This window comes from Bubalus bubalis, chromosome 20 (assembly GCF_019923935.1).
Source record: "Bubalus bubalis isolate 160015118507 breed Murrah chromosome 20, NDDB_SH_1, whole genome shotgun sequence".
In the NCBI taxonomy this organism is placed as follows: Eukaryota; Metazoa; Chordata; class Mammalia; order Artiodactyla; family Bovidae; genus Bubalus; species Bubalus bubalis.
The window spans coordinates 8,759,006-8,774,936 of NC_059176.1; the positions used below are offsets into that span (position 1 = coordinate 8,759,006).

General features: G+C 38.1%; 1 protein-coding gene across 5 annotated transcripts in view; it reads right to left on the reverse strand.

Annotated features, from left to right (window-relative positions):
* Positions 1-15,931, reverse strand: part of VRK1 (VRK serine/threonine kinase 1) — an 80,959-nt gene that overhangs the window by 26,270 nt on the left and 38,758 nt on the right. For all 5 annotated transcript variants that reach the window (XM_045163836.1, XM_045163835.1, XM_045163838.1 and 2 more), the window contains 5 exons: positions 15,196-15,251; positions 7,007-7,076; positions 6,047-6,134; positions 1,923-2,031; positions 1,711-1,803 (listed from right to left, as the gene is read on the reverse strand). In XM_045163836.1, the coding sequence (XP_045019771.1) occupies positions 1,711-1,803; positions 1,923-2,031; positions 6,047-6,134; positions 7,007-7,076; positions 15,196-15,251 (416 nt within the window). The remainder of the gene's footprint in view (positions 1-1,710; positions 1,804-1,922; positions 2,032-6,046; positions 6,135-7,006; positions 7,077-15,195; positions 15,252-15,931) is intronic.

The window sequence follows — 15,931 nt, forward strand, 5'->3', positions numbered from 1 at the left end:
TACAAAGCTAATAAATTTGGCTTTCCTCTGTCCCAGAGCCACATATTACATCTCCAACTCCGGGTAACTGTCTCGCAGATGTATGCATCTGGTCACAGGAGGGAAGTGAAGTAAAAATATGGGTCTGGATTGAGCACATACATCTAATACTAAAAAAATTATCCCATCCAAAGCATATGCCCAAAGGATAGCCAAGCTGCGAAAATATTTCCACCTGAACAAAAGGCAGCATGTTTTAGTCAACTGTAAAAAGAAATTGTATTTGTGTTTATTACATAAGTCTGGTCTACTTCAATTAACGGAATCCTTACCATTCAGGTTCTTAGCTGTGTATTGTTTGCTTGCTTGCTTATTTTTAACCTAAATGCAAATAAAGTAAGTTGCCTGGAAATTCTGTGGCTGCCTTTAGGACTTCTCCATTGGCCTGCTCTAACCAGCAACTTTCTTCTGTGGTACGTACATAGCTCCTTACAGCCACCATAACACAGAGAGGGAAGGGGAGGACAGGAGAAGAAAGGGGAGCCAAAGGAGAAAGGGAAAGCTAAACAAGAGGAAGTCAAAGTCAGGGCTAAGACAAAGAAGAAAAAAGTACAGTATATTGACTCAACACACCTAAAGTGCCCAAGTGTCCCTTTCTTATACAAGCTCAAGTTAAGAAGTGAGAATACACATAAAACGGATCAAACACAGAGGCCCAACTGTGACTTCAACTAAACCTGTGCTGGAGAAGACTCTTGAGAGTCCCTTACACCGCAAGGAGATCCAACCAGTCCATCCTAAAGGACATCAGTCCGGGGTGTTCATTGGAAGGACTGATGTTGAAGCTGAAACTCCAATACTTTGACCACTTCATACAAAGAGCTGACTCACTGGAAAAGACCCTGATGCTGGGAGGGATTGGGGGCAGGAGGAGAAGGGGACGACAGAGGATGAGATGGTTGGATGGCATCACCAACTCTATGGACGTGGGTTTGGGTGGACTCTAGGAGCTGGTGATGGACAGGGAGGCCTGGTGTGCTGCGGGTCATGGGGTCGCAAAGAGTTGGACACGACTGAGCGACTGAACTGAACTGAAACCTGACTTTTACCAAAATCATGGAGTCGGCTTCAGGAAAATTATAAACCCCTCTAACTCCAACTAAATTGACCCAAATAAAGGTATAATAACATCAGCTTTTCTCTTTTCCTTAAAAAGTAAAAATTATAAAGTGAATATAATAAGCTTAAAAAATGCATATTTCAATTCCAAACCCTATACAAATTTAGACAGCTAAGATATTTCTGTAAACCAATTGATTTCAATAATCAACATGTTAAAGACCAAATTTTCCAAGTAACAGAACACTTACATTTGATGGATTTCTTGAACAAAGGAAATAAAAAAAATGACAAAGCAGACAGGCAAACATAATTCATTGGTGCACTATGTAATTTTAAGCTTCCACCCCCAAATAGCTATTTGAAATTCATTTTGTATCACAAGTACTTCTTCTGAATATTATTTAGGGCAAAATAGCCAACTTGATAAAGTGCCAACAAATCGCATCAAAAATGTAGAATGTTAACTAGATAAAAGTGTCAAGAAGAAATATTATTATTACCATATCTACTTCAAAAAGTAAAACTTCTGCATGGGTTCAAAAGTTCATAGCAACTGTATTTGTTTTCAAACAACAGGTTAAACAGTAGAAATTAAAGTTATAAAACTACCTGGTCAGGATTCTTGTAGCTTAGAAGAAGATTTGAGGCCTTGATATCTCCGTGTACATACTCATGCTCATGAATATATTCCAGAATATCCAGCTATGAAAGCATCATATACAATAAATTAATGCAGTACCTGACACCAACCAGCAGAGGACCAAGCGTCAACACAACTAGCCTTTACTGGATTAAAAATGAGAAGAATGTAGCTCACATACAATTCTTAAGCTTAGCTGCAAGACAGTTTTCCGAGAAAATCTTTTGGCATTTGCTTCATATATTTTCTGAAGGTCACTCCCAAAGCGATCTATTATCATAAATCTGTAACTAAAGACAAACAAGAAAAGTCAATGAACAGAATGTAACTCAGGAAAACCTACTTTGCCATGAGTACTCTCCTTTCAGAGTAATTTTTTTCAAGGCAATGTTTAGTAAGAAAGTAAAAAGTGAAAGGAAAGAAAGACATCTGAAATTAGTTCTTCCAATGAAAAATCTCAAGAGCTGCAAGGGCTGTACTGGTTTTGCCTCTTATCTTAGGGGCCTCCTGGTCTCAACAAGTTACGTGAGACAGCATTCAATGCAAGGAAAAAACACCCACAGAGAGAAGACAACAGACGCTTTACAGTAAAGATAATAAAATAATCTGAGTAAGGCTGATATCACTGATTTTTGTCATAGTTAAAGTTAATTTATGCTTCTGGATATCAGCTTCCTGTCTGTGACTGTTCTCTATTTTTAAGGGACATTTTAGCAGTATTAACATTCTGTTAAAATCAAGACTGTCAAGAGATGCTATAACAAAAGCTAAATGCAATAAAACTACTTAAATGGTATAAAAGAATTGTATACTAAGTACTCGACAGACAAGATTTGGGGAACAGTAAATGTACCAGAAAAACATAAAGATTTTCAGTTTTGCCACAAAACCAACTCTGTCACCTTGGCCAAGTCACATTTCTTGTTTGGGCCCCAATCTGCATAGGTGTCAAACAAGCCAGTAGGGCCTCATGCTTTCTAAGGTCTCTTCCAGCACCCAAACTCTATGACTCAATAACTATACAGATGTTTCTGTATGCTGTGTATACAGTATACTTCAGGGCACTGAAAAGCATCACCTAGTCACATGGTTCATCTTTTGCTCTGGGAACCATTTTTATCTTTATAGTTTTCCAAATTCTGAGCTGTCTAGTTAAACCACTCGATAAATCAATAAAAAACCAGGATGTATCAAACACTCAAAATGAAGCTATTTTCTAATGGGAATAAGATTAATAATCACTGTAACAACAACAGCTGGCATTTACTGAAATATGAGAATGGCCCTATTCTAAGCACTTTAGATGTATTAATGTCAGTGCATTTAAACCTCCCATCACCCTGATAAGGCAGGCACCCCCAGGAGCCCCATTTTACAGCAGAAGAAAACTGATCATTGGTCATTTGTCCTCTAGGAAGTGGTAAATTCACATTTTTGACCACCACACTAAATATATCAAAAGAAATAAACATAAGTAGGACACAAAAATCTTACATATTTTAGGTTTCTAAGATAAAAATACAGTATGACAATTCTATAGGAAAAAGGAAGAGCTAACAGTTAAAAGGCAATATGCCAAATAAAAAATCCAAGATTCTACCTATTCTTGAACTGGAAAAGAATTAGAGATCCTTCTAAACATCTTTTAATAAAAGAATTAACATTCATAGAGGCAAAATTATTTGTCCAAAGTCATGTAATTAGTCAGTGGCAAAATGTCTTCATTTTTCTAAGACCTTCAGTACCCCGACCTCAAACATAATAAAGAGGGAACACTGATGCTGACTTCCTGATTTCCTCTGTACAATAGGTTTTGAGAGGTTGAGGGAGGAAATCAAGGACGCATGGATGTGTCTGTTTTTACAAATGAGTGATATGATTGTGTAATTATTATAAAATAACATGTAGGTAACAAAAATACAGCCTCTGCTGACACTCTGAAAGGGAGCTGAAGCACACAGAATTTAATTCTATTGGAGATCTATTAACACATCACAGGACGTGGAGCTCTGTCTTTATTCACAGATCACCCCACCACTACTCTCAGCAATTCCTCCCTCTTCTCACCATGTCTGAACTACCCACATCAAATGAAGCAAGATTCTGTCTACTGCACAGAAATCTACCACGTTCTTCCACAAAATTATTTCTACCACTGAGCACTAAAAGAAAAGCTACTTCCAAGTAACTTCTCTAAAGTAAAACCACTGGTGTATACTTTCCTGGGGACTTGAATACAACAATGCAAATAATGGGAATCTATAAATCAGCATAAACGATTTAGTAACGAAAGCAGCCAACATTTTTACGAGCCTAACACTGTGCTAAGCACTGTATTCACATCACTTCAGATGAGTTACAGGAGGAAGTAAGGATTTCTGGCAGGGGAGGAGGGCGGGAAGGAGTCTTACTTTTTTTTTTTACTTTTGTAAGAACTAAAATGATTATTTCTTAAGAGCTTCAACCTAAAAAGTAAATAATTACCTTACGGGTGATGTACCTTCCCATTCAGAAGATATCTGCAGCCAACTCTACGTCACAGAAGACACGGGCTCAGTGGTAAGGTCACCAGGAGTCAATGGGGGGGTCAGCTGTACGTCAAACATGTCTGTTCCTTGCGTAAGCACCTGCAGTAGCTTCCAGCCACCTACTGCAAACAGGCTCCACACAGCCCTTTCTTCCGTGTCTTCATTACCTGCCTCAGCCTCTTTCTCCAAGTCATTTCCTTCTCTTTCTCATGTGTGTGCAATCACCCTTTCTTTGTTCAAGACAGATGGCCATGAGGCCACCCCGAAGGCCAGAAGCCTACTCTGCCTGTGTTCAGGTCACTCCCCGCTTGAGATGCTATTCTTTGTCTACAGTGCTTTTCTAAACCAGCAGTTCTTAATATTTAAGGGATTAAAGACCCCTTTGAGAGTAAAGCTAACACGCACACATTCTAACAGCTTTACATTTAATACTCTTTATTATGTGGGTAGGTGTTACTCTGCTTCACAGATGTGGTAACGGAGACAAGCAGTAACGTACCCAGTCATACACATTTTAAGGGGCAAAGCACAGATTTGAAACCAAGTGTCTGTGTCTAGTCTGCTCTATATTATTTCTCTAAAAAATTTCATGAAAACTACAGAAACTTGTCCCAACAAAACTATAACAAAATACTATCTGGCCATTCCCTGGAGTTGCTGGGCTCCCTGGGTTCCAGGATCAGAACTTCCCAGTGCAGAGCGCTGGCCGCCCACCAGCAGCTCCTCTGATCTCCATCTTGTCCAGAGGAGCCCCGCTTGGGTTCAGGCTCTCTGTCCTTTCCCCCGTCTCATCGCCGTGACCACCCTGCCCTTGCCAGTGGCTGGTTTAAGAATGAGCACTGATAAAACTCCAACAAAGAAAACATGGAGGAACGCCGGGCACAAGACCCCTGAGAATGGTTTCCCTGCCAGGAAACTGAAACTCACGCGAAGCAACCCTATTTTCTGCTGTGGGGGACCGTCTGCATATGAAGTCTAGAAACGGGCAGTCACCGTGAGACTGCACAATGGAGAATTAACAGAGAACAAAGCCAAAATAAAGGAACCGGGGCACCTGATGGTGACTTAAAGAGAGCTGAGTCAGTTTTATCTTTACCTGCAGCTGAGAGCATCCTAACCAGTACATCCCAGTTCCAACCAAAACGACTCTCCAAATCTCAGCTACCAGCACTGCTGAATGACACTCTATTCATTCAATCAAATATTTTTTAAAGTGTCAATTATGCATCAAAAGCATTGGAGGTTTCCTCCAACTCAACTCTGCCAACAATGTCCTCTCCTCTCTGAATTCCTAAGACACACACGAGGCAGAATCCCACAATTTGGCACTTAAACTGGTCTCTGGTTGTTTCAAACAACTCTGCTTTTCTCATCAGCTAGACTGAAACCTCATCAAGGCGGGCAGATTATACTGATGTCTCTAACAGGAAATGCCATGTTGAAGCCCGAGGGCTCCCTTTGACATAAGCAACATGAAGTTTTCTCTTTGCTTATTCATTATTAAGGGAAAACAAACAAACAAACAAAAAAAAACGCAGGCACATTCGGCTTTGTGTTCCTACTCGTCAGCTGGGTTCCAGGCAGCTGCTACCACTTGGGACAAGCCCCCCAGACGAGAGAGAACACCGTGTTCATCTCGGCAGGAGACACTCCACACAACCCAGGTGAAGGCCAAGCAGTACTGTAGGTAGGTGCTCAGTACATAATTCTTGACTAATCAAACTGAACAAAAAATGCTCAAAATGGGAGGAGAAAAACAAAATACACATGTTTTTACCTTTTTCCATTTTTGTCATGTAGACCAGACCCCCAATACTTAGGGACACCCAGGTACTTCAGTTTATGGGTACGGATCCATTTTTGAACTACAAGTTAAAACACATGCTTGTGATTTCAGTTTTGTTATACATAAGCAGGTTTTTATATCTTCAAGAACAGAATGCGTAAGATTCCACCTTAATTCACAAAAAATAAGTGAACAGTACATAATAGCCAATAAATGAAAAGTACTTTACAACTGAAACATTTTTATTAACCTACAAAATTGTGCTATCCTGCCCTAAATGTTGTCTTTAAAATGAAAAACCTGCAAAAGACATTTTTTTTTTAAGTCAAACCACAGTACTGCCATTAAGGTTAATAACTCCAATTACCTAAGTGTTTACTTGTTTCCACAGTCTTAATTTTTGCCTCATTCGAAAGGTCCTCAGCCAGGAAATCAAGCTCGAGGAGAGACAGAGCCTCTAGAGAGATTCCCAAAGCCAATACCAGCCTACAAGGAGACTCCCTGGATCTTCAGAGGGTATGGGACAGGGGAAGGGGACAGGAGGACAGGCAGGGTCAGGGGAGGGGGAAGAGACCTTGCCCTCTTCCTTGGCGGTCTGTTCTACTTCCTCGTGACGGCAACCCTGCAAGTCATGGTCTCCAGAACTTAGGAAAACACTCAAAAGAAGGTTTGGAGATCCCTGAGCCATTCTCATGGGTTAGGGCTAACTCTCAGTTTTTAACACCGTGTCCTAAATCATATATTATTTATTAACTCTGTATTATCAATATAAGTTAAATCTTATCATAACAAGTCCATTAAGAGATCAAAATTCTTTCACACAAATCTCAATAAATACAATCTGTAAAGTAAAAAATAACAAAACCATACTGCGCTAATATTGGCTTAAAACAAAAAACAAAACCAGTGGTCATCGTAAAAGTGCAAACACATGTGTACTGTATTTCTTACTTTGTTCTGGTTTGGCAGCTCGCTGGTAGAACTTTAATTCAGTAAAAAGAGGTCCATTATCACTGGGTTCCTTAAAATAAAAGAGTTCATTAGTACACACCGTAGTTAAAATTACTGAGTAATTTTCAATGAACCTTCAAAAAACACTAATAAATCAATTTTTCTTTCCAAACTCTTTGCGACTCCATGGACTGTTCCCCCAACAGGCTCCTTTGTCCGTGGAATTATCCAGACAAGAATACTAGAGTGAGCAGCCATTCCCTTCTTCAGGGGATCTTCCCAACCCAGGAACCGAACCTGGGTTTCCTGCACTGTAGGCGGATTCTTTACCATCTGAGCCACCTAGGAAGCCCTCTTCCAACAATATGATTTTGATATTTCAGTTTATAAACTATGTTTGAGATTAAGTAAAATGCTTGGATATGTTTCAGATAGTCTCAGAAGAGTCCATAAGCCTTGTATTTCTCAGGGTTCATTTCTACATGTGGTAAACGATACAAAATCAGATATACAGCCTAATCGTTGCAGAAATTTAAGAAAACTTTTTAACCTTATTTTCACCATTATTAAACTGTCTCTTAAGCAAAGATCAGCAACCATGTTAACTGTTTCACTAAGGGGCTACAAGATTATTTCTGAGATTTAACAAAAATTTCAACACCTGATTTAACCCATTCCTTTCCAATTTCTCATTACAGTTATATCTAACATCAAAACTGGCAGGAAACCAATCTTATCACAAAGACAAGTGTTCTGGAACCCCAGAGCAAGCAAGCATGTCCAGGTGACTAGATCCTTTGTCTTCATTCCTATGATTTTCAAGGAGGGAAGCCTACAATTTATTCCCCGAATGATTATTTAAAGTTCAGAGGGAAACGAGGCTCAACAAACACTGTTTTCCACCAATGTTAGTGGACTATACTCATTTCTTATTTTAAGGGATATGAACAGTTAAAACTATTTGTGAAGAGGCTTATATTCATAAAAAAGTACTTGAAAAATAAGAAACATCAGCGTGTTGGGAGTTTTGCCTAGCTAAATAAATCTGGGATGGTGGGAAACATAATTTTGTGAACTTTCTAAATAGTAAATTTTGTCTAATAAAACTGATCAGTATTTAATGTTTGACAGTTTATGTTGATATTATCTTAATTATTAACAGTCTAAAAAATTTTGAAAAGTATCAAATTTTCAAATAAGGAGGCTAATATTTCTAAACTAATTTTAGGGCTGTTTTCTTTTGGAGAAGTTCAGGAAGAAAGTTATTTCAGTCAGAATGTCTGTGTAACTGGAGTTTCAGGGTCAGTGGAGCATTAGAAGAAGCGGTAAGAGAAGTCTACTACCTTATCAGAGAGAGAATTTGAAGAAATATGTAGATTTCCACAAATATGCAAATACTTAATATATGTTCACATTTTCTTTATTCAAGATACTCTCACTGTCAGAGAGGTTAATTTTGCTCTTTAAAGTTTAAACAAAACTAGTCTAAATACACAGTTTAGTATCTCAGATTTCCTGTTATTCAGAAGAATAGAAATCCCTAGTTAAAGTACTTGCAGGAAGATTGATTAGACAATATGGAGAGTCAGGCAGTAGCCACTAAGAGTAAGTATTCCACAGCAAAAGAGCAACATACATAACACTGGGATCAGAACCGGAAAATAAGCTAGCCTTATTTGTTACAGGCAAGCTTTGGATGAGACTGGTATACACGGGCTGTATACCATGTATTAAGAAGTAGAAACTGACCAGTATACTAAGGTGTGCCAAATCACTACGTTATGGACTCACAACCTTAAGTTTTGCCATAACCTGTAGTTCTTTTCCTTGCAGCAATGGGAGCTAGACAGACACCTGTGAATGCTTAGAGCCCGTGGCTGAGAACAGGCCTGCAGCAGGAGTAACAGACTCAGTGTAAGAAATGGAAATTCAGGAGAGGAATTCTGGGAAGTATCTCTCCAAAGGCTAACTTTTAGAGTAGCTTATAACTCAGGTTTGAAAGGAGTTTCCTAAGACACATTCCTGGCTTATTACCATCTGTATAAAATTCTGATTTATTCAGTTTCAACCTATGTCATATCAACTTTAATTTTCAAGCTTTCCTTCAGGCAATAATTTATTAAACTTATAATAATAAGAATCAACCTATATAAATCAAACTATTATATTGAAAGTCCCATTACAATAAAGACTCTTTGATCTCATCTCATCCTTTTTTCTAATTCAATAAAATTCCATTATAACAAAATAAAGGACCTACTTCCTTGGCATTGCACTCCAGCCAAAGCTAGCTATTTCTGTTGAAGAAAATACCTTAACTCATAACTAAAAATTTTATTAACATACTTCAAATCTAAAATACTTTGCCAACTCTATAATAGCCAAGATTTAGAAAAGAAATTGGGACTGACATTTTAACTAGAATATCACTAAACGTTTCTTTAAGACTTCTAAGTGTCAAAATGAAGATGACAACAGAAAAAAAATTAAAATGTGATATATTTCAACGGCACCATCTAAAAGCAACTGGCTGCCATTTAAAAATGAAGCTGTATAAAGTTTCTCCTTCCTACCAAAAAATTATGATATATGAATTGAAAATTCAGGTCACTTCTCATAACATCAGTGTGGGAAATTAAACATCAGTCTTCAACTTCTTTCCAGAGAACTTCAGACTACAGATATCTATTAGCACATGCTGGAAACAGACTATAACATAAAGAACTGTTAGAATGTAAGATCCCAGAACCTGGCCTCTGCCCCCAGCTCTGCTACTAGCTCGCTGCCATGAGCACAAAGGGGACTGAATGAAGCGTCCATTATACAATCCGTTAGCAAGGAGACACAGAAGGAGGGGCTTCCCTGGTGGTTCAGTGGTTAAGAATCCACCTTGCAGTGCAGGGTTCATGGGTTCAATCCCTGGTCAGGGAACTAAGATCCCACATGCTGACAGGCAACTAAGCCCAGGACCATGACTACAGAGAAACTTGACTGCCACACCAAAAGAGAGTGAGTGCCACAACTAAGACCCCGTGCAAATAAATATTTTTTTTAAAAAATACACAAAAAGACGTTTTCCTCCTTGCATTATCCAATTTACCATTTCTCTCTGCACGTTTACTTTCCTGAAATAAAATACAGAGAGTGCCTCTCAGGTCTTCATCGCCGGTGCCCTAGCACCGTGAGTCCAGGACCACTCCCGTAAGTCAGTTAGGGTGAACCAGACTCGGTCACTGAGGAGGACAGAGACTATACCTGCTGCTGCTGCTGCTGCTGAGTCACTTCAGTCGTGTCTGACTCTGTGTGACCCCATAGACGGCAGCCCACCAGGCTCCCCCATCCCTGGGATTCTCCAGGCAAGAACACTGGAGTGGGTTGCCATTTCCTTCTCCAATGCGTGAAAGTGAAGTCGCTCAGTCCTGTCTGACCCTTAGCAACCCCATGGACTGCAGCCTACCAGGCTCCTCCATCCATGGGATTTTCCAGGCAAGAGTACTGGAGTGAGGTGCCATCGCCTTCTCCAAAGCATGAAAGTGAAAAGTGAAAGTGAAGTCGCTCAGTCGTGTCCGACTCTTAGTGACCCCATGGACTATGTAGCCCACCAGGCTTCTCCGTCCATGGGATTTGCCAGGCAAGAGTACTGGAGTGGGGTGCCATCGCCTTCTCCGGAGACTATACCTAGCATATACCTAAACATCTGTCTTAAATGTGTTAGTTGTTACTTCACTTCAAGACCAAATGTAAGAAACGCGTGGATTAGTATTTGGAGTTCTTGTGCACACCCTTTAACACTGCGAGCGCCGCAATCAAATGTTCCAACCAGGCTTCCACACGGAGACGGAAACCCTACCAGAAGCACAGGGTACCTGGTGCCCCCAGGGAATAAAAGGATACCAGGCAAAGGTAAGCACGGGCATGAGCACAGGATCCCACTGAAGACTTCAGAACTACGGTGCTCTAGGCGCCAGACCCCACCAGCGGCTCTCAACCTTGATGCACAACAGAATTTCTTGAGGAGACTTTACTAAATATACCGATAACCCAGCCCTGCACTTGGAGATTGTAATTATCCTGTGTAACCGGAGCTGAGACCACTGTTTGATTTGATATGCTATTAAATTATTAAGTCTAATTTCACATTAAAAATCAATTTTCCTTTATTTCTTAAATAATTTTTTTCTTTCTCTAAAGATAAAATACCAATTCACTTTAGAAAATCCGGAAATACTATATTTTCTTTCTATATATAGCTATTTTATTAAATTACCTCTGTATTATAGTTTTACATCTTGCTTTTTTGGGTAATTAATTACGAAGTTTCCCCCAAAGAATAGTACTTGTTCTTTGAAAAAAATGGTATTTAATAGCTCCTGATGTTTAAACGGCAAATGTTCATAAACAGTTCTGATCTTAATACTGGAAAGAGGTGATAGTCGTTTCACATGTTTGTATTTGATGAATCATTTGACTTCTACAAAGCTCTATGAGAATAAAAGAACTGCAGATTAGTAATGAACAGAGCTATGGCGCTGCCTGTCACAGGTGAAGGCAAATCACAGACAGGCCTGCGCTAGAAGGCACAGACGAGAAACAGAAATAGGTGCATCAGGAAGTTACAAGGTGGTAAGCAATTATGGCCAAAAAGTTTTGAAAAGAAAGAAACAGGAATTTAAGGGCGGCATAAAGAAAACAAATTTTAAAACAAGGTCCTTAAAATCTAGTTGGGGAGATAAAATTAACACATAAAAAGTAAAACAAGTAGTGCCATGAGAAGGATATTAGCAAGTGAAATTGTAAAACAGATGGAAATATACAGAACAGGGGCTCCAGCGGTTTAAAGGAGTTCAGGAAAGACAGGTATGAGGGAAGACGACCAACAGCAATCACTAAACCAGCTCTTAGAGAGGAAAAAAAAAAGTCAACATTATTTTGCTTATGGCATTCTTCCAGGATCACAGAAAACCAGGACATTGAAAATGTTACTGAAATATTAAATGCGAGAGAGAAATCAGCTGAATATTTATCATCGCCCTAATTACAAAGGGAAGACGTAATATGGGTGAATGGGAGTAGAACCAAATTAGGAGACAGGAGACACAGAGGCCTGAACCAGGGTTGATGACAAATGGCTTTTAACTTAGAAATGTAATTTGCTACCTTAAGCAGTGAGGAAATACTTGTTTCTACCCATTTTCTTTCATAATTCTGTAAGCGAAAAAGACACTGACTAACAAATAAAATTCTCAGAACTACTCATAGTGAAGAAGAATATTATAAGTCTAAAATAAAACATACGTTAAAGAAGCTAAGGTTACACAGAAGAAAAAGAGACATGGTTACACAGCAGCCCCACCTACAAGCCATGGCTCAGGCACTTTCCTCTGAGACCTGGAAATAACCATGCAGGTAAAGCAGCTGCCTGGTGGTCAGAGGCAACCGTATTTTCTGAACCCCACTATTATGACAAGTTCATAAGGGGACTTGTTTTTTTCCCACAGTGGAAACTATTTAAAGATCCTAAGAAGAGTCTCATCTTACCCATAGATTTTAATATTTTAATTTGTTGTATCAAAGACAAATGCAGATAATATTCCATGCAAATTCAATGCAAATGACCCAATTTAATAGTACAAACTTTTGTTCCTCTGATATAGCAGCAAACTAAGTATTTCAAAGGAATTTAATACATGAGAAGGAAGAAAAATCCAAAACGAAAAGGCATAGAAGAAAAGTGAAATGGCAGGGGAAACAAACCAACCACACTCACTTTAAAGTTACCCACGTTGCTTCCACCCACAGGCATGACGGAATAGCTGGGATCCAATTAGCCCTCTCACAGTAAACAAATATGAACACTGGACAAAATACAGGAAAATTACTATCCTCAGAAATCTGACAAAACAGGCAGTACAGGACTGTGACTTCTAAAGGACTGGAGACAAGCAAATGAGCCCCAAGACAGGACACTTGAGATGCTGTGGGGCCAGAAGGGGAGACCAAGCTCAGTGCTCCAAGAAGCCTGACACCGACACCACACAAGGAGATGAGAGATGCTTTCATTGCAGGAATATCAGGAAAAATTAACAACCAATATCCTTCATGAACAAAGATGCAAAAATCCTTAATGAAATATTAGCACATCAATTCCAGCATTATGCAAAAAGCATAATACACCGTAACTAACTGGAGTGTCTGATAAGAATACAAAGTCAGTTTACCATCCAAATATCAATCAATATAAATGCCACATTAACAAAATAAAAGAAGAAAATCCTATGATTCATCTCAAAAGATGCAGAAAAAGTATTCAGAAAATAAACAGGCAAACTGCAAACTAGGAGAAAAGATTTACAACACATGTATTTAAGAAAGGACTTGTATGCAGAATAACTCTTACACTGAATTATAAAAAGCAAAACTAGTTATTAACAAAAAGAGGGGGAAGGGCAGTACCAGAAGACCACAAAAGACTGAAGAGGCTCCACAAAGGAAAATATATCAATTGTCAATAATCATAATGCAAAAGTGCTCACAACCAGTCAGCAAGTAAATATAAGTTAAAACTATGAGACACTACTACATTTCTGATATCACAGTCCCAACAAACCAACAACATACCTGACAATTCCAAGTGTTAAAGGGGACACAGAGCAGCTGGAATTCTCACATGTTACTGGTGGCTGTGTAAAATAGTAACAACCACTTTTGAAATCTGGCTAGTACTTTCTTATAAATTTAAATATGCACCTTCCCTATAAACCAGTAATTCTAGGTACTGATCCAAGAAAAACAGTGAACAGAGTATTTACAGAAGGTCTGCTTATAAGAGCCCAAAACTGGAAACAATCCAAACGTCTATCAACAGGAAAGAGAAAACTAAGTCTAATATAGCTACCATATAATACTACGACATAAAGACTGACCAAGCAACTGAGATGCCAACAAGATACCCGAGCCTTTAAAACACTATGCTGAGCATAAGTAGTAAGAGACAAAACAGAATGTACTGCATAAATACCATTTATAGGACATTCTAGAAACAATCCACAGGGAGGAAGGAAACTCAGACAAGTAGTTTCCTCCACGGTGATCAGAAAATGACACCAGAATCTTTTGGGAGCGATAGAAACGCTCTGTATTTTAACAGAGGTAGGATTATACAGGCATATGCACTTGTCAAAAAGGATTCAAATTGTTTATTTCATATCTATTTCCTTATAAAAACTATACGTGAATAAAAACTTGGTGAAAACAATCAAAAAACAACTCAGATCCAAGAGTTATTAACTCAAACGGGATCAAATATATTCTTTTTTTTAAAAAAAAGAGAGTAAAATAAATCAATCAAAAAACCTTGAGGTAATTCTAATTCCAGAAATCTGTAGCCTTTAGGGAAAAAAGCAGCACTGGGGGGATTTTGTGGTAATCTGCCCAAATAAGAGACCCTGTTACTTCTTCTATTTAACAAAAACGTGTTCTTTATACACAATAAAGAATTTTGAGAGGGGAGTTACAAATGCTGGTAAGCAAAAAGATGCATACACCCTCACTTACTAACAAATAGTAGTTAAAATGCTTGTTAGTGCCAATATATAACTTGACCTGGCTATTCAGAGTATGCCTATGTTAGACAAGATATTGTCTACCTTTACCCATTACAAACTAATTTCAATGTCAGGATAGCAAAAAGAAGTTTCAAAGTGACCACAAATAAATAACTGTATTTACTAAAATGAAAGGGGAAGGAAAGATAACGGGAAATAAAAAGAAAAACTGACCAAGTGTAAGTTCAGAAGCAAATGCATGACAAAATACAATAAAGTTCATTAAAGTAGTATAATCTTGTAGGATATAAAAAAAGCATCTCATCTATTATAAATATAGCTGAAATAAAACGAAGGAGCTGAATATTTTTATTCCACACCTACAAACCTCCAGCCTTTCATTCATTTTTTCCACAAATACTAGTGCCACTCTAACTCAAAAGAAAGGGGAGAGAATTTTTGAATTCAAATTATTTAAAACTATAAAGCTATGTTTCGTCTCATTTAATAATTATGAAACATTATGAAAAAATGCAGTACCTTATGGTTTAATTAATTCTAGTTATTAAAAAGAATGTTTTACAAAATAAATACTACAACTAAATCAACAGAAAAGAAAAAAATCAGCTAGAAACATTTCCTTACCACTTTTACAACACAGGGTGCATCGTTGCCCACGGATTTTGAAGAATTCATATCAGCTGTTTGAAAAAGTGACATATATAATATCAGAACAAGAAGTAGCACTATTATAGGCTTTTACTAACCCTTTATTAATATTTAGATCTGTATATCTATAACCTCTTGGCAGAATAAATTTCAGTTCCCAAATATGTGTCTCAGGATATCATTACTGCATATTTCCATCAATTTTAAGACTTTTTCCCCACAATTTAACATGTCTGAAATTAGAAGTCATCTTACAATTGCTGCTATTTTCAATGTGATCATCAATTAAGTATGGAAAACTGAGTTAAAAATTTCTTTAATTCAAAAGTACTCCTGGTCTTTGATACGCTAATATATGCTCTGAATTCCCAAGAGGATGATAACTAATACAATTTCTTAAATTTAACAAACTAGGGAATCCTTTTAAGAAGTAGCATTAGGTAGGAAGGTAAGAAGAGAGGGAGCTAAAGTTCTAAAAAGCACTCGTTTGGGGTCAAGATAACTTCTCTAGATCAGTGGCTCAGGATATTGGCACTAGACCTTTGAAATGCCATCCAGAGTAATTTTAATGTGGCTGTCGTATTATTTTGTGCAAATAAGAAGCACAGTTGCCCTGAAATGCTGAATTAGGAAAATAAGGTTTCCCATACTCATTAAACATATATTTTTTACCAGATAGCTATTACATGCCAGTTTCTAAGAAATTGATTTA